The sequence below is a fragment of the Styela clava genome, chromosome 4 (genome assembly GCF_964204865.1).
Source record: "Styela clava chromosome 4, kaStyClav1.hap1.2, whole genome shotgun sequence".
NCBI lineage: Eukaryota > Metazoa > Chordata > Ascidiacea > Stolidobranchia > Styelidae > Styela > Styela clava.
In genome coordinates, this window is record NC_135253.1 from 7,509,127 (window position 1) to 7,535,753 (window position 26,627).

The window sequence follows — 26,627 nt, forward strand, 5'->3', positions numbered from 1 at the left end:
GAAAATGAAAAATATTGACCCATACCTTGATGACAAATAAATCGATGTAAATTTTCATTTGATCCATTTCTTAACCATTGTCTGGATTCAAAACTGTAAGTGTTCGCAGCAAATAAGTTGCCACCATTCGAATCCTAAAAATAATGGAATTTTGTTTATAAAATCGAGTTGCAGTCTGCATATATAATGATACATTCTATTACTATTTTCATACTCAAAATTGTGTAGAATGACATCATGCAATAATGCTAGTCTTAGGGCATTTTGTGTTTATGTCAAATAGGTTATACCAGTTAAAGATAGTTTACTCACATTAATCCAATATTCATTAGTTTTGAGAACTGATACTAAAAAATTATATGTATCTTCATCATTCAATTTTATTAAACTACCACCCATATTCTTGCAATGTTCATGGCCCGCATTGTATGTGGAAGGAACATCATGCTGACTTCGACATAAAAATAAAAACATTGAATATTTAAATTGCCTTGATAAATTTTTACAGCCATCTGATCAGTAATTACAGAGTTTAACAAACCTGCACCAGTTGTCGCACACATATGTGATAAACATGCAATTACCAAGTAATAAACATATAGAGAGAAAGGAGTCTTTGTTTTTGAGACACGTTCTTCATTAACCTCATTAATTAACCCAATCCTACAATTTCACATTGACAATAGTATAGCAGGGTCAATCTTCATTTCATCACTATGGACGAATTGTTAAACTGGGTTAGTTATAATGAACTGAATAAGGCATGATCTTTCTAATTAACACAGTGGCTTATTTTCAAGAACTATGTTTAACTTGTTTCTTTATACCTGTACAATGCCCCTTTATTGAAAAATATTTTAAACTCTGGCATATAAATATAGCTAAGACATTCTGCATGTTGTTGACAAGCATTTTCACAGCTATAATGAGTCAGGTATCGTCCAAAATACAAATGGTTCAACTCGGAACAAGTTTTCTCCTTTTCAACAACATTTTTGAAATCACCTTCCACACTAGTTGGTGGCTGAGGATATGCTGAGCAAATATCTTGGATGCAATACCTTAAAATATGCAAATGCAATGCAAACTAATGGCTTTAACGAGAAGGCATTGTTTTGTGCTCATCAGAAAATATCGTATTACATTATTGAAGGTGAGTATTATACATGCTATATTTGAATAATTATGAATTACAACTGACGAAATTTTCAACATCGTCATGAATTCCATACAGAAGCGATGTTTTAGTATTTTATATTGATCTTTTTACAATATACAGTCTTGCAAACTTACAGCCGTTCTTAGTATAACAGTAAAAACTACAAAGCTAATAATTCAATTTTTTAGCATAAGCTTTATTATTTTTAAACCTATCAAATTGATAAATCTTACTTCCATGACTGAAGAACAATATCTGTGTAACACCATCCAAGTTTGCAACTTTTTATTTTTTGTCCTTCATGGGTGAATGGGAAAACACATTCATGCTCTGTTGCTGAATTTCCCTCAAACAAAGTTGTCAACGAATAACCAACATGGCCTGATTCTGTAGAGCAAGGCCTAATAACCATTTAAGAAATGAGTCACATATTTGTAGCACAATTGTCTATCTATTTACCGGTATTGATTTCCCTTCAATCTCAAGTTGAAACATAAGAAGTTAAAAACATAAGACAATTCTATTTGTCAGCCCCAGTAGGAAATTGAAATTTAATTATAAAAGTTGTCATGTGAGTGCAGTAAGTAAACAGTGAGTACAGAATAAATGTAAATGGACACATTATCACAACTTGACATTGCCTAAAAAAACTAACCAGGTACCAACAATATTTTGAAGCCCTCAGTTATTAAGATAATTTTCGAGTCTGGTGGTAGGATTCTTTCATGCATATGCATTAAGAGCAATGTTAGCTATTCCAAAAAACTCCAAGCACAAGTGCCTGTTTTGTTATACGATTGAGTTGTATTACCAGATTAGATATCATCTAAATGTGCAAGCTATGCTATTGACAATAACAATATTTTACATATACTCACATATAATACTGTGTGTAATTTTCAAGACAAGGAAGGAATTCACTTTCATCAGTATAGCACATTGGGGTCAAATTTTGAGAGATATCAAAATATTTGATGCAAGAGAAATACATTATGTTCTGAGAGCGAGTAGGAAAAATGCATGTTGATATTTGCTTTTGTTCAATTGGAACATTGGATGAGATGTTGTAAATTACTGGAATCTTGACCTTTCCATATTGAACACAAGACAATACATCACTAATGTAAGTCATTAGTTTTGCATGTCCATGAAACCATGATGTTCCTCTCATAAAACGCAATTTTTTTGTAACAAATGTGCTTTCTATGATAGGATTCGACCGAAGTAAGTAGGCTGATATAGGAGGATCACAAGTGACAAAGCGACCATCATACAAATAATCCATGGAGCACCATTGTGTTCCTACTTCTGCGAAAAAAAAATTAAGAAATAGTTTCAAATTATTAATTTCATGACTTTGAGGAATAATGACTATTAGTGATGATGTTGATGTTTCCTTTTACAATGAAATTTTTCAGTAAAATTTCGAAATTGGAGACATGTGCACTGTTCGTTTCAATAAATGAAGTACCCTATGCAATGATCTACAGACTAAAGTTTACTGAGGTTGTTAAAGAGATCAAAAGACAAATATGTTTTTTTTGAAGAATAATTACAGCATTTTAATGCTAAAATGGTCAACTCTAAATCAAGTATAAGAAGCACTGTATATCACTTTGTAGCAAAAAATAAAGCAATGTGTGTGAATTGCTTTTCATTTAAACGATCAAAAAAGACACTTCAGGTACATGAGCATAAAATTGATGGAATTCAGTGCAGTTCAAAATAAAACGACAAATTTCTACTTACTGGAATAAAGTATTTCATATACTTCTGCATTGCTCTGATTTACCACTTCACAATTAATGGTCTTGTCATACTTTGAGTAGTGTGAAAGAATGTCAGGGCTACTCATACACAATAAGTTATTGAGGAGTTTCTAAAAGAAGTATCAAGATCTGTGTAAAATACTTTGCAATCATGAAAAATTTAATTCACCAATAGTAGTATATTGTACTTACAACAACAGCAAAACCAGGATAACCACTTTCATAGACTTGTTGATAACACTGTTCACGAAATAATGAAGCATCGTATGATTCATATTTTATAAATACTTTGTCTGAGATAATGATTGGCATTTTCCAGCATCCGAGCCTTTTATATAGTTCTGTTAATAGTAAATTAGGTATAAATATAAAAATCACACACGTGTAGGAGTTTATTGACATAAGCTAACTTACCGGTAAGTAGAAATAAACTTGACAATGAAAGTTAGAATATACCAATATATAGAAAAGCAGTGTAACTAAGGCAAGCTCAAGCCAGTTGCATCAGTCAGAAACAAGGCTTGACTCAAGTCATGTAGATTGTAGACCACCAAAATGAATGAACTTGACAAAAGTAAACAAAATCGACGTGTTAGTTGTTGAGGACTTTTAAATGAAACAATAGATTTCAAATAACATTCTAAGATTGAGTGTGATTTTGTACATGCCTCATTAATGCAATGTTTAAATAAACATATCATTAGCCTGTTTCTGCATCAACTCAAAACTGGACTATGATATATTAATAAATTTCAAACAGTCCTCTTTGGAGTCCTTTAAATATCAACACATTGAAATGCCAATATTGTGCGACAATGCAGTAAATAATAATAAAAAGGATCCATAATACAGTGGTTTCCAAAGTTGATTGACCGAGGGCCAAAATTAGAAGCGAAAATATCAAGTTATCTATCAAAAAATGTCGCTTTTTTTATTTTTATTTTTTTATTATTAAAAAACGTTACTTTTTATACACACAATAACATATAAATACAATTGCACTTAAAAAAATGGGTTCATGATAATTTTCCACCCACTTTTTTACATGATTCGATAGTCTACATGTAAATGTACATGTAAAAAAAATTTCGCTTTTTATGAGTCATCCAATCCATTGAACGTTTCAAAGCTAACTCATGTCAAGTCAATACTAAATTGATCCAACAACACTAGTACAACATACCAACATCGATGCTAGTACATTCCGCATATGTAGTATTTTTATATTTAAAAGGAAATGAACACTCCGCTGGACGGTCAGTTGAAAAATATTTTCCACAAGTTGATCCAGTGAATCCTTGCAAACATCTACATAGGAATGATTTATCCCCAGTCTGAATGCATTTTCCTCCATTCAAACATGGTTTTAGATCACAAATTATGCGAGTAAATTTTTCACAATATTTTCCAGAATAACCTGGTATACAAAGGCACCTAAACAATAAAAATTAAAAGAATAATAGTAAATAGAATAAACTTTTGTACAAAAATATATTTTGGGTTCAAACATTTTAGCATATTTGTATACACATTTCATTCTGAACAAGATTATGGCTGGCAGTCCCTGTTATCTAATGATCTTACTATATTTAGGTTGGAACAGGATCTTCCCAGTTGGGCATTGTCTACCCAATTTATTACATCCTTGGTGAGGTATTGGGCATGGTATTCAAACCCATCATTTTAAACCTGCGATGCAAGTCCAGAGCTGTAAAAGTATGCTATAACTGCTGGGAGAATGCCCACAGGCAGTATATTTTGCCAATAGACATGAACAGCAAGAATGTAAATCAAAATATGCTATTGCAAAGAAAAAGAATTGTACTCTGATCAGCCCATATCTGTAGAATTTAAATTTAAGTACAAAAATATTTTTTCAACAACTCTAAATCTCAAACTCACTTGAACTTATTATCACCAATGTTCAAACATGATCCATAGTTTTTACATCCTATATATTCACACGGATCTACAGTCAATACTGGTAGAGATGTTGTCTTATTGTAAGAAAATTGGCAATTGTAACCGAAAAAACCTTTGTCACAAACACACCTTGGAAAAATATTTTATATTGATTATATTTATTGTATAATATGAATACATGCAAAAGCACAACTGATACATTTAACATATAAAATTGAAAATGTGCATTTCATTTTCAATTATTAATGCAGAACTCTGATTTGGTCAATTTCGAATAAACTACCGTAATACACTGTTCATGTGTCTCATGCACACAGTATTCAAATTACTAAGTAGGTAATCATTAATATCTAAAAATGACTAAACGTGTCATTGTTGTAAGACATTGGTATCATTTGTAGACTAGAAAATGGTACTGATCAAAATTTTCAGGATCAAGATTGATGCTCTGTTTGCAGTCTTTGATCCAGTCTGATTTATTATGTATAGAATATATTTTTTAAAATCCGCCCATTATTTTGTCGGAGAGCTAATACATGCAATAACAGATTGTACCTATATAAGCCAATTGAAACCTCGATGCAAATTCCATTTCCACAAGCCTTTGATTCTGTACATGTATCTGAGGCATTGCTCGAAGCAGAGCAAATAGGAAAAACATCATTCCAGATAGGTCCATTTTCTTTTGACATTATGCACTACAATGAAGATTCAAAAAAGTGGGAATAGGAAATGGATAAAAAAAATTCCAAGCTTAAGTATACTTTCCCTATGGCATATTATGATACATAAATTTCGGAGAACCGTAATCTATTAATTTGAAATTTCGATAAATTATGGCATAATTATGTTCCAAATCATACACTTTAATGTGTTCAAGTAATTTGGATATAATGCTATAAAGTATAAACCTAAACAGAATATTGGTACGCTGTCAATTTCTAACAAGATATGAATTACTAGAAAACTGTTATTACTACCAATGCAATATAAACACAACAGAAATGTATTTTTATTAAACAAAATTGTTTTAATAATTAGTTATTAATAATATGTTAATATGAATAAATATTAAGTTATACAATGAATATTATTGTAAGATATAATAAATTAAAAGGTAAAAAGAAATTATAATACCTCTCTTATTGAAGGGCCTATTAAGGTTTTGCCAATTTCACATTCATATGAACATTGTGAATGTATATTATTCGAGCCAGGCGAACACTCTTTTTTCACTCCCGGGAGATCTGAAATATATTATGCTTCATAAATAAATTGATCGTTAACACATGCTTTGCTCAGAGATACAAAAAAAAAGAATTTATAAAAAATTCAATATTTCAAACTTATTTGGTTAAAATCTCAGAATTAGAATCAACCACAACTTATTCAGTTCTGGTAATTTCTGATTTTAATACGTATTAGCCTACATTATGGATAGCGATACTAATACTGGGCTTCATTAAAAAATAAATAGAAAATAGAATGTATCAAGCATTTTAGAGCAATTAATAGAAACAATACTACAGATCAACAAACATTTGCCATGAAAAAGTATGATTCAGCATTTTACTCGGTTGATTAGACAATTAAATTAACAAAATAAACAATTTGCAGTGCTGAAATGTGACGAAATAAAAGATACAAGAAAATGAACAATTTTAATTGTTGAATAATTCCAAATAAGATAAAAACCAAATGCTCACCCTGAATCGGGCATTCCACCAGTTGACACAAAAGTCCTTTAAAATCTTCAGAGCAATTTAATGGTTTTATACAAATACCACCAATATCATTTCTTGTGCACATTACAGCTTTACTATAAATATGAGTGTATAAGAAGTTCATAGAATAAATATATATTTTGTGAATGTAAGGTCGCCGTAATTACAGATTTAGACTTAACCACGTTGCATCCAATCTTGAAATTGGTGTTCAATTCACAACTACATACTTGGGGTTAAATACATTTATACAACATGAATGATTGGGATTCTCCAAAAATAAAAGTTTCACAGTAACTTCCTCAATAGCATTCGATGATGTTTTGGATGCTCGCTCCCAGCAAAGGTGTAAAACAACTCATATAAGATGGTAAGTAGTAAGTAGTAACATTGGTGAATGAATAAATATAAAGAAAACTTTATTTATCATATATGTTAACTAGGTAAATTTATTGAAGTATTAAGATCACCCTCACCATTGTTTGAATTCTGTGGATTATAAACATGTTTGATATGATTGCTGAACTGAACACATAAAGACTGGACAATATAGCCTACTAACTAAGTTACCATGCATCTGAAATACGTAATAGGTTATCCATTGTCATACTCATTCCAGAAAACTAACCATCATGTTTGCTGCATGTTTAAGCAAAGCCTAAAGACTTTGCTCTGCGCAAAGGAAATATATTCATTTTATCTTAATCATAATAAGTGAAATTGTCTATAATATTAATATAACAAAACAGTAGTTACAGTTTATCAGAATTAATATTCCATTCAACACAGGCTTTGGTGGATGCAGTAGCAATAACATCTATTTTTTTACCAGATGTCCTCCATTTAAAATTTCCGTATGCATCTAAATGTACTCCAAGCCAAACTAAATGTAAAACCTTTCAATTATGTAATGAATATGAATTTAAATATTAATTTACTTATTTTTTTAAATGTGCTTCTTCAACTGTACACTATGTCGCCACTCTGGTGTTATCAATTGCTGTGCTCACCATACTATCACAAATATACATACCTCATTTACATTCTGTAGTTCTCTGGGTCAGGATCTCAAAACAGTATTCAATGTGAGCGGGTATAGGTGGTTACTTAGTGATTCATTAAACAAACAGATTTTAAAAACGACTGAAGTATTATTTTTTTTTAAAAAATCTCTAAAGGCTCTCAAAAGCAAATAAGATTCCTTCTTTCGTGGTATTAACAAATCAAAACAATTGACATACTTTTTGCATTTTCTAAACTGATCAGACTTGATCGCAAGTTTTCAAAGCAAAATATAAAGTGTTACCTTTTGTAACTTTAATATTGTTCAAATAAATTTTCAACAAGGATGCTATGTTATCTGTAGGAAGCTCCAAAATGATTCCACCTCTTACTTCACAGGATTCCTTCGCTGATTCAAAATCACTTGATTCCTGCGAAGTTAGAGCTTCACTTACACAAATGTTATCATGCAATAGCACCCATCCATCACTGCAGGAATTCGATTCTTCAAATATAAAAAATTTTAAAAAAATAAAGAGAGATTTTGAAAGAAAAAACAAGGTTGGGAAATATGGTAATTGGTTGTAGAACTGGAAAGTTCTTTTTCAGAAATAGCGTTCAAGTGCACTTAACAGTGAATTTGATCATTAACTTGACAGCCAAATGAAAATAACTAACCTATTTTACAAGTTATATGAATCAATTGTTCTTCATCACAATGCATATGTTTATCCTTTCTACATTCTTGTAATGAAGACTCATTCCCGAAACATATTAGATTCTTCACAGATATTTTATCCAGAGTATTAATTTTTGTATAAAAGACCTTAAATTAGATAGAATAAGTTTTGAGGTTAATAAAAACAGGGAAAATATTTCTGGGATCATTTCATCAGGGTCTCAAAAATTTTGTGTCCTACTTGTCTGATTTGCAATATATATATATATATACTCTAATTCAGCATAGTGTGAAAAGTGATGAAGTATAGTATATGATGAAGTGATGAAGAATACTGTGAAAATGAGACAAGTACTGTGTCTGTGAAACACAAAACATTTTTGAGACATCTCTCTGCCATCTGGTAGTGAGGACATACCGATATATAACACAACAACCACATATGTTGAACTTATATTTTTCAAATTTATGTAAGCTCTCGGGAGACAAATAGTATGCATATTAATTAAATCCCCACAAACATAGGTCACGTTTGCCCTATTATCAATACAGATTCAGCATCAAAATTGAGCCATATCAATGTTATCACCAGTCTTAAATAAAGAACTCCCCAGTAGCAGAAATGTAAAAGTAAAATTTTAAGACATAACAATATAAGCACTAGACTGGAGCAAAGAGTAGTAAGAGGTGACAATTGTAGCAATTGTGTTTGTATTGTCTATATATAGGCAAATAATAATATAACCCTATTCAGCATACTCTAACAATAGCTGCTACTTTACAGTTTTCATCAAACTAGGTAATTACGGTACTTACTTCTTGGGATTTTGAATAACCAAGTTCTCGGCAAGCTACATCTGCAAAATTATTGCTAACAAGATGCTTTATACAAACTCCACCCCAACCATAGAAGGTATCATAAGACTGTAACAGGCCAGATCTAATATTTTCACTCGGTGGAACAGTAACAGTAGATTTTAGTTGTTGTGAGATTCTTAACAACCTTATATTATCTAAATGCATTAAATGTTTATTAAATAACAATATTTAAACAAAAGTGAAAATATGAAACGAGAACTATTGATTTTGAGACAAAGCCATAAAAATCAGTGTAATATTCCATAAATGATTTTCAGACGTTGTCTCGACTTTGAGCCACATCAAATATATGACAATTCACAAAAATATTATCACCAAAGGGCAAATGAAATAAATATAATTGCAGTAACGATAATCACTGTCAATGTAACATATCCTATAGCAAAAAAGCAACAACTGAATTTCAACAACATATAGAAAAATTTCTACAGCATCTGATAAATGTTGAATATCAATAAGAGTTTTTAATTAATCTTACATCCACCGAAGCAAACTTTATAGTATTTCAAATTTCCTTTTTTTGCTTCCCCAAAAGCATACTGCATCAATTCTCTAATATGTTGTTGACGCAATCCTCCATTCTTGGCCGAATTTCTCCATCTTTCCAACAAGTTATCGAAGAAAGATCCATAACGAAACAAAGGAACAGTACACCCTATTTCATTTTTCCAGATCTAAATAGTTGAAGAGTTGTCAAGTATTTTATTGGTAATAATTTATTCATATTTTCCCCTTAGCCTTAGGTTAACTGTATGTAGGATGGAATGGGATTTACATATTTATCCCAGAGGGGGAAATCCGGCAAGACTTCTTAATCATTTTACAACCATGGCTTCTCGTCCGGTTACCAGTCTATTCTGATATGAAATTAGTTAGCCAGTTATTTGTTTTGGATGCATGGACTTAGAGGGGGAGGAAGTCATAATCGACTAAACAATTTCCTAAACCATCCTAACAATGGTGGCAAGGAGTCCAGCAATGCTTTCGCACATAATCATCCCCACGCAGAGTAATCAGAGGTGCGGTTGCGAGAGTATTCCTAACACTTGGCACGATACGCCACACATCTGTGTCAACTGTAACTGTAAGAGATTGTATTGCATAGCAAAAACAAGATTGAGTTTGGATAACATCTTGTGACCACCAAGACACTGTGACCATAAAGACATTAAACCATGTTGTAGTGAAAATTCTAAGAACATAAATAATGTATTCATATTGTATTAAGATTAAGTTTGCAATGATAAATTAATACTTAAAATGAGTACATGGAAATTCAAAGTTTGAAAATAAAATAATTCGCAAAGTTAAGAAGCATGTAAAAGTGCTTACAAACTGCAAGCATCTCCGTGGATGATAATTCAAATGAACCCGCTCTAATAGAGAGCCAGCAAAATTTACTGGGAGTATCTCTTCGCAATTGGCTCCTTGCAATTTCCACTCTTGAGACTTCGTTGTAAATATATGTAAATCATCCCTTATAAAAATAATCAATCCTCGAAATGACATTGCATCATTTAGCAAAAATGTATAATATAAAATATGTGTATACTATGAAAAGAAATATTAAATTATAAAATTGTAACCCTTATACCCCGTAATGGCTGTCTGTGATTCACAATAATGGCTATTAAAAATACAATGAAAACTAACCTGCTGAAATTTTTAAGAGAAGATAACTCAAATAAACTAGGTTGATGATAAAACTGTATCAAGGTATCATTGTCAAAAATATTCTTGCTTGTTTGAAATCCAAAAGATCCATTTCCTAGATTAATCTTGAAATAAAAGGAGAAATTAGTTATAATACACACAAAAGTCATTCAAAAATAAAGTAAATTTTTCACCAAAAATAATACATAAATTATGGTACAAAACTTTTCATTTTTATTAAAAATTATATTGAGAAATATCCAAAAAGATAAACTAAGAACATTTTTATGTAGAAACATTATCAAAGTGTCAGCAGGTAAAAATATCAATCAAACTTATGGAAACCTGAATATTGCTTTATTCTAATATTTAGCTAAGTGAAATATAACTTACTGGTAATAAATATAGAGGTGTTTTATCATATTTTGGCTGAAATTTAATAACATATTGCCCATCTGCTGTTGGAAGTAAATTAAAATTATCCACATTCAGACATTCATAAAATACACCGAGAGTTGGTGGAGTCAGTAGACAACTTTTCATGTTGTTATTCACTTCATTGCCACTTGCCCATGATCCCAGAGTCATATTTTTTACTATCATTTCAGAAAATTTTTGATCAGAAGACGTGTCAATTGGTAAATGAATTTTAAATGTTGAAGTAGAATCTTTTGTCCAGCGACCTAAATAAAATATCATAAAGGTTGTTTTTCAAGATCCAGGAGAAAAATGTTTTACTTGTACTCATACTAACCTTTTTGTAAATATTGTAACTGAAATGAAAAATAGTAAGTAAGTTAGAAAATTATTCTTTGTAAAAATTATTAGGATCACAATCTATCATACCATGTTTGAAACATTAAGTTACAGTTAAGGTGAGAACCATAGAATCCTCAAATCATCAAATTCTGAAAATTTATTTGGAAAAAACTACTTCAATCATGCCATTATCCAGTTCAAACTCAATTGACCAAAGTGTAAAAAGGAAACAAAAAATTAAATGGAAGAATACTCACTCAATTTCAGAAAAGAACTTGGCACAATAAACGAGTTTTCAAGGTTTGCTTCATTTACTGCTGATGTGATCAGATTTCCAAATTGATTGGGCTCCTCATATAAAGTTCTGCAACAGTATAATATACTTGGTAGTAAAATATTCGTATTAAATATTGATAGAATGATTATCATTACAAATACTTTACTTTTCGTTGACCATGGAATTATTCCACATATCGATGATAATTAGAACTTGGGCTTTATCACGGTTCCAATTGATATCATCGAGGTAACCATGTGTGAAATCTCCCCCTGAGTAAAAAAGTTGTGATATTGAAAAATTAAATTCATGATGAATATAAACATTAAATTAGAAGATGTGACCACCAAAACACCCCATTTTGCCCAAAATTTTGGTCTCAAACTATAATTTTATGAAAGCTTCCTACAAATAAGTCAACATTGTTCCAATTGAAATTCCAGTCTTTCCGAACAATGTCTTACTTACATTCATATCAGAAAGAAAATATTACATTCTAGATTTAGCAGGCAAATCATAAACATGTTGATATTTGCATGAGGAAATTTATAGACTACAACAGAATTTTCGGTCAAAACTTGAAGCAATTGTAAAGCACAATCAAAAATTAATGGAAATATAAAGTTGTATGCAGGCCTTTTCACACGAGGCTAGTTACTGAAAGATTGAAACGCAGATGACAATATCTAGTCTTCATTTTTATATATTATTATAATTTAAAAAAAGCTATTTGTTTGAATTTTTGATGAATAAAAATACTATGTGATCGCTATTTTCATCATGGACATTTAGAAAAACAGATTTAAAACATAATTTAAATACTGGTATGTAATTTACCTAGTGAAAGATAGCACTCATTTTCCACATTTCGTGCCGCTTCTTCGAATAAAGGTTTGCCATCAATGTTTAAGTGTATTCCACTTGTTTCTATTAATTGGATTATCAAATGATGCCAACCAATACTGGTAGACCTATCACTATCATCAACAAACAGTAGTTCTTTACCACATAAACTAACAATAAAGCCTTCATCTTCTTTTAGCTTTTTTACAATAAGGAATATGTTTTGGTAGTCTTCTGGATCTATGTATGTCAAAAATATTACACCAAGCTTATTATTATCTTGATACCAAATTGATATTGTGAAACTCGTTAAATTTGTTAAGAATGAAGTTGGGAAGTGTTCTTCAATCTTCACATTACTTGAATTGATAGTAGATGCAGCATGGGTATTGTTGAGTTTATCTGTAATACAAAAATATTGAAACTCAAGATGTACCCATTATAATTACTTTGAATCGAGTGTTCTCAACCAAAAATAAATGTATGCACTATAAAAATGAAGTTAGACCAGTGTAATACCAAAGATTCGAAAGGAGTTCTTTATAAACAACAATTTTATTCCAACCAGAGAGATAATACAGCTAAATAAACTATTTTAAAAACTAATAGGCCTACTCCTACTCATACAAGGGATAAAATTACAAACTGAAATGAAATGAAGCCATGATTATTATTTGCTAATTTATCTTACCGTAGTTGTGCCATGTCAAGTTCCTATCATACAATAACTTTTTATCCTAGTCACCGTGAGCTTTCTATGCCTTGGGTAACTAATAATGATTTCAAATTGATCCTAAACCGTGTAAACTATATAAACATACAAGCTAAAAATTTCACACAACAAGTAATTTGTATTATTAGTCATATCACCTGTAACTTGAATTTGAAACAAAACTAAAAATATTTATGTTTTCATGAAGGCATTTATTTCTTCTGTAAAGCTACCAAATACGATAAATATATCTAGCACTGACACCTTTGATGTGATAATTGATCTTGACAATTTTAACAGATTCTTGGTTCCCAAACATAGTTATATGTGTTTGGAAGTTTTTGAACTCTTCTTTTGTTATCCCAAAGCAAGATGATAAATTTGATAAAAATCCATATGCAGAATATTCTGAATATTAAATGAAATAATATGGTTAAGATACAAAATATGATCTGAGCGATTCAATAAATTAACAAATTCCTTTATTTAGGAAAAATACCCAAAATTATAAATATGATGGAGTGCTATTATATTTTTTGGTCTTTGGTCTATTCTTGAGTAATCTTAATTCAAAAAATAGGATGAAGTACTTATTTTATCTGTAATTTAATTTTTACTCGTATAAAACAAAACATAAAATTTCATTATGTAATATAAAAAACAACCTGCCAATCTTGTTTGTTGATAGCATAATTCTTCTGAAATATTTTCTTCATTTAGATTTCCGGATCCAACACCTTGATCAAAGATGTTTGCATCCAAATAACCATATTCAATTGCATTTCCAACTAACAATTGAACAAGAAGGTTTAAAGACATTTGAGATGATAAAAGAGTTGGAAAAAAAAATCAAAAATAAATCAAAATAGAAAATTCAAAAGATGGGATACAGCCAATTCCATGATATAAAAATGAAAACACTCTCACAAAATGCTTCAATGTCCAATTCCAATGGTGGATCTTCAACATTATCAATTGTATAGCTGATGGAATCTATGAAAATAAAAATCTACTTTATAAGTTTATAAATTATAAATTGATAAATTAAAAAAAATCATGTTTTACAATAAGCATTTGAAAAACAATATTCTTTGAGCGCAAGAAAGAACAATGCTTACCACCTCATGAAGTAGATGTAGTACATTAGGTAGAATATAATTTAACATTAATATATAAATAAATCATAAACATAATATTTTTATATAATTCTTGTAGGTGACTATTTGTTCAGACATTTTCATCAGTATATATAAAATAAAAATAGTGTTTTTAAAAATTTGATCAAATAATTTTATCAGTCAGTATTGTACAACAATTAATATACCAAACTATGCTTTATTAAATCAACAGACAGCACTTACCACAACAATGCAACTTTTTTTTAAAATAACAAACACTGTCGAAACTTGTATCCCAAGGTCCACAGACACCCTGTTTCTCCCATTGATAAGCAGGACTGGTATATTGTTTAGTATGTGAATAACATTCTTTGCTGAATGAATGAAACACCCACTGACTTTCGAAATTTCTGTATATAAAAAATAAGGTATCATATCACACAATGTTTTATTTAAATGTACGAGCAATGCGCATACATACCTAACAGGCAACCAATGTAAATAACCAAACTCTTGATCTTGGCAAACGGTTTCTGAATCACAAAGATCCATTCCACGAGTGTTGCAAAAATCTCTGGAATAATGCCATGTTTGCACCGCTGGGTCAACTTCGAACCTATGGAATTCTGAAATACACCTTTGCACATAATATATTATAATATATAGAACGATATTAGTAAAAAACTTCTCGAAACGTTACATTATTTATAATATTCAAGTAATTGATATAAGTCAATACAGTTTTAAATACAAAACATTCGTTCATTCCAAATAGCAAGTTACCCACAATTTCTTTCCCCTTTAATGTACCGATTATTTACAATTGTTTGAAAAATTGAACAATTACCGACCTTAAGAAGCTCAGCACTATTGCAATTCATCAAGTATTACAATTTGTTTGAAGTTTCATTAATTTCCTGCATATATTTTTTTTATGACTCTGTGCAACCCTCAATGTTTGTACACAGAATATTAGTAATGAAATCATTTCATCATAAATATTTATGATTGTGTCTATGAACAGCTCATTAAATTTGTACAATTATTCTGATTAACAAAAAATCAAACTCTCCCAATCTCTCCCCCACTATCTAAGAATCTCCAACTGCCTTTTTAATGGTAGATTTTTTTCATACTCTCACTATTATTAAGAGACATCCCTAAATACCTTGTGAATGTCCAAAGCATGCAGATTTTAAAAATTCTTCAGAAGACATAGAGTTTCTTTCCGTCATTGAAGCAAGTTGTGAATCTAGTGACAGATACAGGCCTGATACTGAATGACTTTCATATATTCTGCAATTCTATAATGTATACCAAATTCGTGTTATAACATGATGAGGTTACACAAATAAAAGTTTAATTAAATATACAGTACTTCTTCTTTCGATGACCAAAATGTTGCTTCTTCGCTTTCTTCCCAATGTGTCGCTACAACCATGTATGAACCATTCACTATGCAGTGCTTAAGAAAATATCCGGGTGCATCCACCATTTCAAATGAGACAGTGCCATGCAAATCTAGAAGTCCTGTATAAAACACCGGCACACGAGCCATGTTTATTAATTGGAAAAATTGAAATTGGTTAAGTCATACTAATATCTCATCATATAACCAAATAAGAAGACGAGATTTGACAAATGATTACATCAATTTATTGAACTTTTTTTTCCCTGGATAAACATAGCATCCTATTTTGTGAACATGTACAATTTTACAAGTTGAGATCTTGTAGATGTTGGAAAGAAATTTACATATCAATGTATACAATGCAAGAGGCTCTGTGTCTCCATAAAACAAAAATACCTGAAGATATTTTGTAGAAATATGCAGCTGTTGTTAAATTGCTTTGTGAAGTTGCAAGAAAGCAATTGCTGCAACAAATGTTATCATTTTGATCAATCCATTTTAAAGAGACAGAAGAGCCGTAGGTAGAAAGTTTTATTGGGCCAGTTTTTCTGGTTGCTGGTATGCTTCTTCTTTCGTATTTTGAATTTGGAGATTCTATTTGATGCTTACCTAGAAATATTCAAAATGCATTGATTATTAATTGTCCAATGAAAAAGCCGATATAAAACATTTACATAAATTGGAAATTTTAATTCATCCAAATTACTATATTAATTACGAAAGCGGTAAATCACTGAATGCTCCACTTTTTTATTTGTGGACTTCGAAGTTTAACCTAAAATAAAATGAAACGATCAATAAAAATATGGAATACATATAATTCATAAAATATATTATTTATGAAGGTTATATCAAGAAAATATTATAAAATTTTAGCCCATGTAAAAATATATTGATGAAAATGAAAGATGTGTTAGTTACTCAATACCGTTTTTTTGATGTATATAATACTAGTGTTGTTATTTCGGCTTTCAAATTCATCTTACCACAGCAGAATATACCAGCGGCTGAATTTTTTGATGTTTGACTGACATTCATCATTATATTGTCTTGTGAATAGCATCTTGAATTGTTTAAATCGATTTTATTCCATGTACCTCGCAAACCCCTAAAATGTAAGGTTATTCAACTTTCTAATCAAAGTATTTTAACAATTAGATTTTGAAATGGTTACTTGATTTCATAGTAAGCTAAACATTCAACCATTGCTTTTTGTTCAATTTTTATTTTGGTATGTTACATCTTACTTCCTTGGTATTGTCTGGTATAGTAAAGTAGAAAGTAGTATCAGAAAAGTAGTAGAAAATTGCACAAATTACAATAAGTCATAAAGAATGAATTTCAAAGACCACAGAAGCAAAGATTAACTTTGCTCTGGTTTGCTATTTTTTGCTGTTGTTATAATCTTAACACACCCATTTTCAATCAAATCATCAGATGATCGAATGTGTTTTGCTGTTTAACATTGTAAGATGAATTGTAAAAATTCTCATAATATACAGAAATGCATGGAAAACTTTCTTAAAATTGCTGTTCGGAGCATGACTAAAATATGCAATGAAATTATTGCTTTATTGTTTATATTTATTCAATTTTCGAAATTGTGAAATAACTAAAATCACCTGGATGGTACCCATAGAATATTTAAATTTTTAGAAATTGATATGATTACATCTTCTTCAATAAGGATTTTTTGTGAATTTTCACAGATATCTTCCGATTGGCATAGGTCCTTATTTTGCTGCAAGCAAATTTCTCTTGCATTATCCCAACTAATGCTTTGAACTGTGACAAACTCTCGTGTTTGTGTTAATTCTGAAAATCATCAGAAATTTTATAGATATTTGCTTGGTCAAATCATCAAATATCAATTGAGAAGTTTTTAAAGTGTTTCTAATAAAAACATGATTAATATAAGTTTTTAGCACAAAATATTTATTAATCATGACTTCTCATCAAATAACATCATACTTGAAGAAATCGAAAAGCACCTGAAAATGACTAAAGTCTCGAATACGGGTAAATTGAGGAAACAGTGAATTATTATTCCAAATTTCCTGATTTTTTATTTAATGTAATATCACCAACTTTATGTTAGTATTTGATATTAAAATATTACGTCAAGTAGTCGTAAAAATACCTTTACTTATTTTGTCTGCATTTTTTGATCCACTGCAATAACCTTCACCGTCACAGTTTCCAAGATCACAGATATAATTCAATTTCACTGAATTACAATCAACAACATCTAAGAAGGCTTGAACAGTGCTGGGGGATAAGGAAATGTACTAGAAAAAATAAAATAAAATTTTTATTCATTACTATGATTATATATGGCACATCACTATGTTTATAATTTTCTCTTACTACAGTATCATGTCACAAAATCATGACGAATTTTAAAGTGATGTTAAGTTGGTGTCAAAACTAACAAAAAATGACAAAAAGAGGATAATTAACCATAATGTATCAAGGTGGCATGTGACAATGAGTCAGTGTCTTTCAATCTAAAGCAAGTTTTTAGTGTCTGATCTTTTGAGACCAGGCTCTTACACCAAGGACATTATAACTGATGCTTATCTTTGTAAATGACTTGGATAAATAAATATCAATAAATAAATAGCAGGCTGTACTTTGCTATTTGATTTATCCACTGGTTTGCTTAAAGTAATATTTTCTCTTAAGATGACAAACATCTGATACTGTCCTACAATCGATAACTTAATAATTTACAAATATAAAGCATATTGTAAAAAAAATGGTAATGTACCACAATTATCATAAAAATGATCTGTCAATATTATAAACTACAAAGTCGAATAGTGCCATATCTTCATTTGTGATCGTACTAAATTTATTGTATATTTACAACCAGGCATTGGAACACCAACACTCTACATAGCCATACCCTATTTTAATATGTCTATGCGTGGTTTCTTGTTTTTATTAATTCATGCATCAATAACAAAACTTGTTATCTGCTCTAGTAACTTGAAATTCGAAGAATTTTTACCACTTTGATTCGAACACACACTGCATCATATGGTGATGGATTTTCACCATTTTCCCAAGTAATCCATTCAGGAATATTATCATTGAATTCTGATAATCTACCAGCCCAGATTGAAAATTCTCCAAATGACGATGTTGCAGAATCATTGGACGAATAGAAATCAGTAATCCATTCCTGTTGAATACCAAAAATATAAGATAAGTGAACCATTTTAAGTTTATGTAAAAACTTAATGGGATTATTATCTTGAAATACATTTCACTTTATTCCTAATTGCAAACACAGTTATTGCATGCATTATTTGGTGCTCCAGATGTATGTGCACCGAGATGTCGCACAACCCTAATCCTAACCAGTACACACATACTATGTTCAGGTTGTGCGCCATCTTGCGCATACTTCAGGAGGTCCCATTATTTTATGCCTGAACAAATTATTAGTTTAAACAAATGAATTTACGAGTGAGTTTATGAGTATAAAAATGGTCAATAGTAACACAAAAACCTCTTTTGTTAACCACATATAATAAATGGCAGCACTTGCCTTCATGAACTCAAATTTGTTTTGTGATTCAATAGCATTAAGTATTTTTCTATTAGTTGATAAAGACTGACAAAATACTTCAGCATCAGAATATATTGCTGGAACTGGTTGCATGCAGTAGAAGTTACCATTTAAATGATTCAAAAATCCATGAAAACAATCAACTGAAACAAACAAAAAATAAATATTAATGAATGGAAATTAAAACTTTAAAATATTACTAAAAAATCTCAATAGTACTCTGAAGAACAAAGGTATATTTTCAAGCATTCCCTCATAATCTTGTTTTAATTAGATTTCAGTTTTATTAAAAATTGTACCACATATATCACTAATAATTTATATACCTGCAATGATATGCAGGAAAAGTGAATCAGACAGTATTTGAATTAAACATACTAACCAGGTTTTTGATAAACCAGACTATACCCATCACCTCCACAACTTAAATTAGGATCTTTGATACAAGGAATATTACAAGAATTTTCCATGCTGTCGAAGTTTGATAAAAATAATTCTTGATTGATGATAATTTGTGCATCACCACAGAAACAATATCCTCCCAATCGTATCATAGCATTTTCATAACCTTTTCTAAAACAGGAAGAAGTGCATTCCCATGGATACCTTACAGCTCTGTCTAGTGGAATCATGCTTTTTATTTTATAGTCTTTGATGCATCCAAGTACTTCAGAACCTGATAAAATATGTTTTTGAACAATAAATAACAATGGAAATATACATCAGGATAGAAAAATACAATTTAACGAAATAGTAATTTCCTCAAATTACTTCACCGACAATAATCCAATTGAGGTTTTCAACAGAGACTGGATGTTTAAAAATAAAAAATCCGGGCCTGTGTCCTGTGGTGTGATGAAATTCTTGCTTTGTTACTAGATTTCCTTTCGTTGGATAAAAGTCTTTCTACTAACATACCCAAAGTGTAAAAAGCTCTGCTTGTATACAGCCTTAATATTGTTATAACAAGACGTAACTAAAGAAAGTTTCTCTCTAAGTTCAGTAAAAAAATTTGTTTAAATAATATACGGTAATGATATTATTATCTGAAGAACTTCTCTATATTGATGTTTCATCCATGCCAAAGTATGCATAATAACATAACCTGGAACAAGATGAATTCTGGGTACCCTTTTCACATGTTGAGCTTTAAAACTTGGTGTATATTCTGTAGAGCCTGAGTGATGGAAATGGAGATTAATCATAAAGGATTTCTGGCAACCAAAAAAAAAAATAAATAATTTTTATCTCACCATCATATGCATATAATTTCAAAATGTACAACTCTGTTCGAGTTCTGATTTTGAAATTTCCCTGAAAAATATAAATACCTTTTTTAAAAAATAGATTTTATCAATTGTCTATAAATATTAGGGTATTCAAATTCAAAATGAGGGCCACATATTTAATTTTATTAGATATGATATTCCCAATAAATGTAATGTAAACTCTGGTAAAATTTATATTACGGTACTATCTCAAATACATTCTTCTCTATACAAAAGTTTCAGATGCTTTATGCTTGAAAATTCTGCTCTCATTCAATTCACAAAATATTTAAATATTTCAGCTGGCAAAACGAATAAGATTCAATTAATTTCCCTACAAAGACAATTGTTCTTGAGAGACAAAATAATGTCCTAAATATTGAGTTATACAACAAAGACTGTCATAGTACTCAATTTTTAGAAAGTTGCAGAAAGGCGTGCTATCATATCAAGTGCTTTAATCTTTATTTTTCTTTACAATAGAATAACAGAACTTTTAAAAATAAAAATGTCATATTTATTTCAATCTATCACTGTTAGTGGTACATAGAAACAAGCATGAAATATGATATATGGGACACAAATATCTATTAGTTGAATATACAATTAATCTTCTGTAAGACATTTTGTCATGTCCTAGCAAGCAATATTCGACTCACCATCTCATGTGAAAGAAGTGTGCAATTATCACCATCATAAATGATAATGCTAAAAAAAGAGAATATTTTATGATAAAAGTGGTTAATAAACCTACTTTGATATTGAGCATCTTGTAAGATAAAGTTAAGATTACACCTCATATTCTTAATGATGCAAAAGTTATTAGCTAGTTCTGTCATGTGGAATAACAATTTTATCAGCTGATAAGCAGAACAGTTGAAGATAGAAATTGCCTAACACTTCAATATTTGAAAAACATGGTTTTGAATAGAAAAAGGAAATGGCTATCAACCAAGAGTGTGTAAAACAGCAATGAGTTAGGAATTATTCTTTAGCACATGGTCATCCTCATAACATTCAGAACAGTGACCTCCATGTAAAGCAATCAGCAGTAGAATGGCTGAGATGTCTTTTATTCTATATGTAACTAAATCTACTGGCTAAATACACATGTACCTGCAGTTTGACAAACTATGAGTCAATAAACATTCATATGCACAATCTTCTAATAGTTTTCTGTCTAAGATTTTGAGAAGAAGAAAATCAGCTTGGTCATGATAAACAGGAACAAATCTTGAACAAAAATACTCTTCAGATACTTTATAAATGTAAATGAATCATTAACTAAATTCTCTTGTTGACAAGATTAATATTTTGCATGATTACCTATGTTAAAATTTGCACCGATTTTACAAAGTATAAACTTTTTGTATTGGAGTTCTCAATTATCAAAAAGTATAACTCTAGTATTACAGTTCAAAACAAGTAGCAAGTTCATGGTTACTATTATTCACAATTTTAATTTACAGAGTGCCTTATTTATGGTGAAACTGTTCGAAGAAAGAAAACATTAGAAACTTGTCAAATGAATAAAAATATAATACTTTTCTATCCAATTTGTACTGTTAGTTGATGTGAGTAAATACCCCTGTACATCTATTTGAGCACATTCTTGCTTGATTGTATTTCGTTGTTCAAAAAAGATCTTTATGAAGCGTGCAACAAGCGGTTTACCAAGCACCCACTTCCATGATCCATCTGAGTGTAGCTGTGAATATAAATAAGCTACCTTATACATATTGCTAAAGTGAGAAAAAATATTAGCAAAATATTTATATTCAACACAGAATTATGGAATAATACTGTTGAAGAAACCAAATAATCACTATAACAAACCATTGAGCACAGTGAAAATATTAACATAATACTTTAAAAACTATGTATTCAGTTAAACATTTATAACATAGGAATAATAAATCAAAGGTATTCTGCATACAAATAATTACTTCTAATGAAAAATTTTCGACATAAAAAAGTAACATAAATAAAAATTATAAACATAGATAGTATAAAGAATGAAAATACCAAATCATACTTTACTTGGAAATCTATCTGTAAGTATCTGCAATTTTTTTTTATATATGGCACTTTTTAAACATACACTTTCACCATGAATAAAGCTTTCTATATGGGTTTGGTATTTACCCCAATTTGTTTTTGTTCTGCTATCCTTTCTTTTCCCCAATAATTATTTAAAACAATATTTATTGGTTTAAGTGCAGTTTGGTTTAGTATTGCATCAATATCTTCAACTCCATCAATTACTGTACTTTTGCACATATCGTAAGGTAAAAATGTTGATATGGAATAGATCTTATATAAATATTGAAGATCAACCTGCAACCACCTAATTATGATAGAAAGATAGAAAAATACTGCAATTTGACAAATAAAGTTTTTCAACTTTTATCAAATTAAGAAGTACAATACATTACAATTAGAGAAGTTCAGAAATATTAGATTAAATGTACTTTGAAGATATATTTATTTTTCAGGCAAATTAATGATATATGTCAAGAAAGATCAATTAGAAATAGACACATTAGGTTATAAATATCTTCATAAAATATTTCATACTTACAATTTGTAAGATAATTAATACACATAGATAATGTTTTTTGATTATACCTCGCTTCAAAAATCCCACAAAAAAATAATGAAAACCTGTCTTTGTCTACAGGATGTAAACACCATGCTCCACAAAGACTTGGCCTTGCCATCCAAGCTGGATTTGTTAGTATGAAACTTGAAGCAGTGTAGTGTGTAGTCGTTGTTTTATCAACATTTTCCAATTTTGTTATAATATTTTGAGATTTTGAAACAATATTTCCAGAATTCAGAACTGAATAAACATGAAATTTTTTATACATATGAATAGAAGTTGGAAAAAGGCCTCTTTACAACTAATTGCTAGATCTTCTTGACTTCAACTCTAAAAATACGAAATATAATACACAACCAGTGATAGCAAAATAATTTCCGTTATTGATGTCTGAAAATTATGGAGTGTTTAACAATATTATTACAAATGGTATTTCATTAGGAAATTAAGAAAACTGCTTGATTAAAAATTTGTTATCTGTCTCACCTTTTTCATGCTGACATATATGAAAGAAGAATTGTCCAGTAGAACATTCCACTGCTTGTAAAGAAGATCTTAAACATAGTTTGTCAATCTCATCATTGCAAACTAAAAAAAATAATTGATATAAACATAGTATAAAAGTGTATATTTTGTAAGGTTTATATCATTATATTTGTAGTTCTGTGAAGTATATTGTTACAGTATATTTAAATCCTATAATAATTAGAATTATTTTTTAATGTTTTAATGAAAATAAGATTGTAAAAAACACAGTTTTATATTTTATACCAACCCAAAAAGTACTAGGCATACAAATTTTTGATGATCTATAGAACTCACTTATTGCTTCAGACAACGAATAAAAAATGAGTTCAATTAATGAGTTAAAAAACAAAAACCACTGCATAGTAACTTGCTTATTTAAAAAAAATGAACTTACTGACGCTTTTTTGATGATTTGTAATATGCTTAGGCATGTTGAGAGTCATATAGACACGCTGCATAATTTTTATTCCTTCGGGTGTCGTTATATCAATTCCAAAACCACCTTGAGATGAGCAATATTCAATTAAGTTTTTACAGCCTTGGCGATTACTGCTTTTTAGAACCTGTCAATAAAGTGATACTATGTGTATAGATATTAACTGCATGAAACTATATATGATTTTATTTACAGCTATATTAATTTAACAGGATTGAAGTCAACACATTTTTTTTATCAGAATATCAATTTTCTGATAATCAAAAACCAAATGTTATCACTGATAAAACAAAACAGGTTCCAACAGAAAGGTCAATAAACTCATATCCTACCTTATAACAATCATTTTTTATATCTACAAATCCATATGGACATATAGGAGTTTGGGATATTGAATTTTTGTTGGAAGCATCTAAAAGCAAAGTCATATGCAGTTCATAATTTAATCACTGGGATCAATCATTCTGAATATTCAATTTATTCAATTTTTGAAGTCAGCCAGCAACCAGCTGTTAGTAACATCATTCAATGCATCCCACATGTTCTTTGGATTATTAGATAATATTGTACTTCACAAATTGAATGTGGTAGAATAGTTCACAAAGCTGCTGGTCGGTTACAACTTACTCCACCATCAAGTTCATGTATTTAATACAAGTAACTAATCCTATACTCGAAATGGACTGGTAACAGAAGAAAAGGGTCGTGGTTTGCCATACAATCAGGCCATCTTATTGGCTCTCTTTTTGTCCATAATAAATATGTAAATCGTATCCTATCCTGTGTGTGAAACATTGTATAAAAGTCCAGTGTACAGAATAGCTCATCTCGTAAAAAGTCGGTTTGCTGAACGATACCAACTATATCTATGTCCAAGTAAAATTCTTGAGTCAAAAAAAGAAATGATGGCTATGCATGGTATCAATTGACTCCACTAAAATTTCCTATACCCAATGCCAATCATTATGCCAAAAATTATTATACTGATAAATTAATCCATTCAGATTATTAATATATAAAACATAACAAAGTGTTACCTGAAACGTTGAAGAATTTTTCACATAAACCATATGCTTCCTGGTGTGTGCTGTCATAGTTTTCACATGTCCCATCAAACAAGAGTCCAGGATCAGACAACAATAAATGTTTTCCAAACTTTAGTGAGGGTTGGTCAGGACCCCATGAACCTGCTCCTGGCATTATTTTCATTTGCTGCAGCAATTTGGACAATGTGGTATATAGATTATGCAAGTGATTCATATATATCATTCAAAAATATAATAGACATAGATTAAAATTTTCGAAGTTTCGAATTTAAATACTAACATTTTCAAATCACTTCAGGGTTTCTAATTAAATATGGATATATCATTATATTATGTATTGAAAGTATGTACTGTAATTGATTACGGTAGTTACCAAATTAAAAAATACAATATAGTAAAATTACCTTATATTCATACACATTGTCTAATAGATTAGAAGTTGGTGCTAGGGAGAGCAAAAGTTTTTTCGATGAAAGAGCCTTGAAGTTCTGGAAGATTTTCCTGAAAAAGAAAGTGAATCTAAAAAATAATAAGCCAATTCTAGGGAAGAAAACAGCATATACTAATAATTAGCCTTATATAGACAATTTTTGATTATATTCAAATTCTTCAACGCATCTAAGGTTTTAAACCCAAGTTAAAATCTGACACCCTCCCTCTAACACTCATAATAACATTTCGTTAACATACCGTAATTTGCTAAATATTTAAACAATCTGATTTATGTTTTATTTTCAAAATACTGATGCAATTCAATCTTACTGAGAAAGACCAGAAGTGGAAATGAATTGATATGCAAGTCCTCCACCACCCAACTTGCAAACTCTATTGTTATTTTCACATTCAACACCTGATGAATCTACCCCTTTCACAATCCAATAGTCATATCCATTTTCAGCTTTATACATTTTTGCATTTTTGAAAGCAGAACTCATATCTATTAGGCAAAATACAAAAAAGGGAGTTAGAACTATTTGGTTAAAAAAGGTAAGGTCCATGTAGACATGCACATAGAATCACATTACCCACACAGCTTTACTTCTACTGTTTTTAGGAACATCCATAAACATGAATTAGGAGTTTTTAATATTTAATCCATAATTGAACTATTTTAATCTTTATACTGATAAAATTCTCGATTACAATATATATTTTATAGCAACTAACAGAAGATTATGTTGAAATATAATAGAACAGAAAAACAGTGTTTAGTTATATGCAAATGTTGTCCAAAGAATTAGAAAATGCATTAGCAAATTAGA

At 29.9% G+C, this 26,627-nt stretch overlaps 1 protein-coding gene across 1 annotated transcript in view; it reads right to left on the minus strand.

Annotated features, from left to right (window-relative positions):
- LOC120326766 (uncharacterized) overlaps nucleotides 1-26,627 on the minus strand; it is a 38,249-nt gene that overhangs the window by 5,660 nt on the left and 5,962 nt on the right. The window contains exons 10-59 of the mRNA XM_078111589.1: nucleotides 26,128-26,302; nucleotides 25,770-25,866; nucleotides 25,357-25,531; nucleotides 24,652-24,731; nucleotides 24,278-24,446; nucleotides 23,842-23,943; nucleotides 23,418-23,595; nucleotides 22,899-23,100; nucleotides 22,298-22,461; nucleotides 21,870-21,986; nucleotides 21,413-21,461; nucleotides 20,739-20,799; nucleotides 20,591-20,662; nucleotides 19,868-20,161; nucleotides 19,465-19,628; nucleotides 18,922-19,095; nucleotides 18,049-18,196; nucleotides 17,531-17,723; nucleotides 16,895-17,016; nucleotides 16,305-16,517; nucleotides 15,876-16,027; nucleotides 15,666-15,801; nucleotides 14,979-15,123; nucleotides 14,741-14,907; nucleotides 14,307-14,372; nucleotides 14,045-14,167; nucleotides 13,644-13,787; nucleotides 12,662-13,069; nucleotides 11,991-12,096; nucleotides 11,805-11,911; nucleotides 11,182-11,471; nucleotides 10,789-10,913; nucleotides 10,468-10,612; nucleotides 9,614-9,809; nucleotides 9,073-9,269; nucleotides 8,256-8,403; nucleotides 7,882-8,082; nucleotides 7,332-7,458; nucleotides 6,558-6,670; nucleotides 5,989-6,098; nucleotides 5,407-5,549; nucleotides 4,831-4,980; nucleotides 4,112-4,362; nucleotides 3,121-3,269; nucleotides 2,909-3,038; nucleotides 2,038-2,467; nucleotides 1,393-1,560; nucleotides 828-1,061; nucleotides 313-451; nucleotides 26-134 (exon numbers count right to left, since the gene is read on the minus strand). Of these exons, the coding sequence (XP_077967715.1) occupies nucleotides 26-134; nucleotides 313-451; nucleotides 828-1,061; nucleotides 1,393-1,560; nucleotides 2,038-2,467; nucleotides 2,909-3,038; nucleotides 3,121-3,269; nucleotides 4,112-4,362; nucleotides 4,831-4,980; nucleotides 5,407-5,549; nucleotides 5,989-6,098; nucleotides 6,558-6,670; nucleotides 7,332-7,458; nucleotides 7,882-8,082; nucleotides 8,256-8,403; nucleotides 9,073-9,269; nucleotides 9,614-9,809; nucleotides 10,468-10,612; nucleotides 10,789-10,913; nucleotides 11,182-11,471; nucleotides 11,805-11,911; nucleotides 11,991-12,096; nucleotides 12,662-13,069; nucleotides 13,644-13,787; nucleotides 14,045-14,167; nucleotides 14,307-14,372; nucleotides 14,741-14,907; nucleotides 14,979-15,123; nucleotides 15,666-15,801; nucleotides 15,876-16,027; nucleotides 16,305-16,517; nucleotides 16,895-17,016; nucleotides 17,531-17,723; nucleotides 18,049-18,196; nucleotides 18,922-19,095; nucleotides 19,465-19,628; nucleotides 19,868-20,161; nucleotides 20,591-20,662; nucleotides 20,739-20,799; nucleotides 21,413-21,461; nucleotides 21,870-21,986; nucleotides 22,298-22,461; nucleotides 22,899-23,100; nucleotides 23,418-23,595; nucleotides 23,842-23,943; nucleotides 24,278-24,446; nucleotides 24,652-24,731; nucleotides 25,357-25,531; nucleotides 25,770-25,866; nucleotides 26,128-26,302 (8,058 nt within the window). The remainder of the gene's footprint in view (nucleotides 1-25; nucleotides 135-312; nucleotides 452-827; nucleotides 1,062-1,392; nucleotides 1,561-2,037; nucleotides 2,468-2,908; nucleotides 3,039-3,120; nucleotides 3,270-4,111; nucleotides 4,363-4,830; nucleotides 4,981-5,406; nucleotides 5,550-5,988; nucleotides 6,099-6,557; nucleotides 6,671-7,331; nucleotides 7,459-7,881; nucleotides 8,083-8,255; nucleotides 8,404-9,072; nucleotides 9,270-9,613; nucleotides 9,810-10,467; nucleotides 10,613-10,788; nucleotides 10,914-11,181; nucleotides 11,472-11,804; nucleotides 11,912-11,990; nucleotides 12,097-12,661; nucleotides 13,070-13,643; nucleotides 13,788-14,044; nucleotides 14,168-14,306; nucleotides 14,373-14,740; nucleotides 14,908-14,978; nucleotides 15,124-15,665; nucleotides 15,802-15,875; nucleotides 16,028-16,304; nucleotides 16,518-16,894; nucleotides 17,017-17,530; nucleotides 17,724-18,048; nucleotides 18,197-18,921; nucleotides 19,096-19,464; nucleotides 19,629-19,867; nucleotides 20,162-20,590; nucleotides 20,663-20,738; nucleotides 20,800-21,412; nucleotides 21,462-21,869; nucleotides 21,987-22,297; nucleotides 22,462-22,898; nucleotides 23,101-23,417; nucleotides 23,596-23,841; nucleotides 23,944-24,277; nucleotides 24,447-24,651; nucleotides 24,732-25,356; nucleotides 25,532-25,769; nucleotides 25,867-26,127; nucleotides 26,303-26,627) is intronic.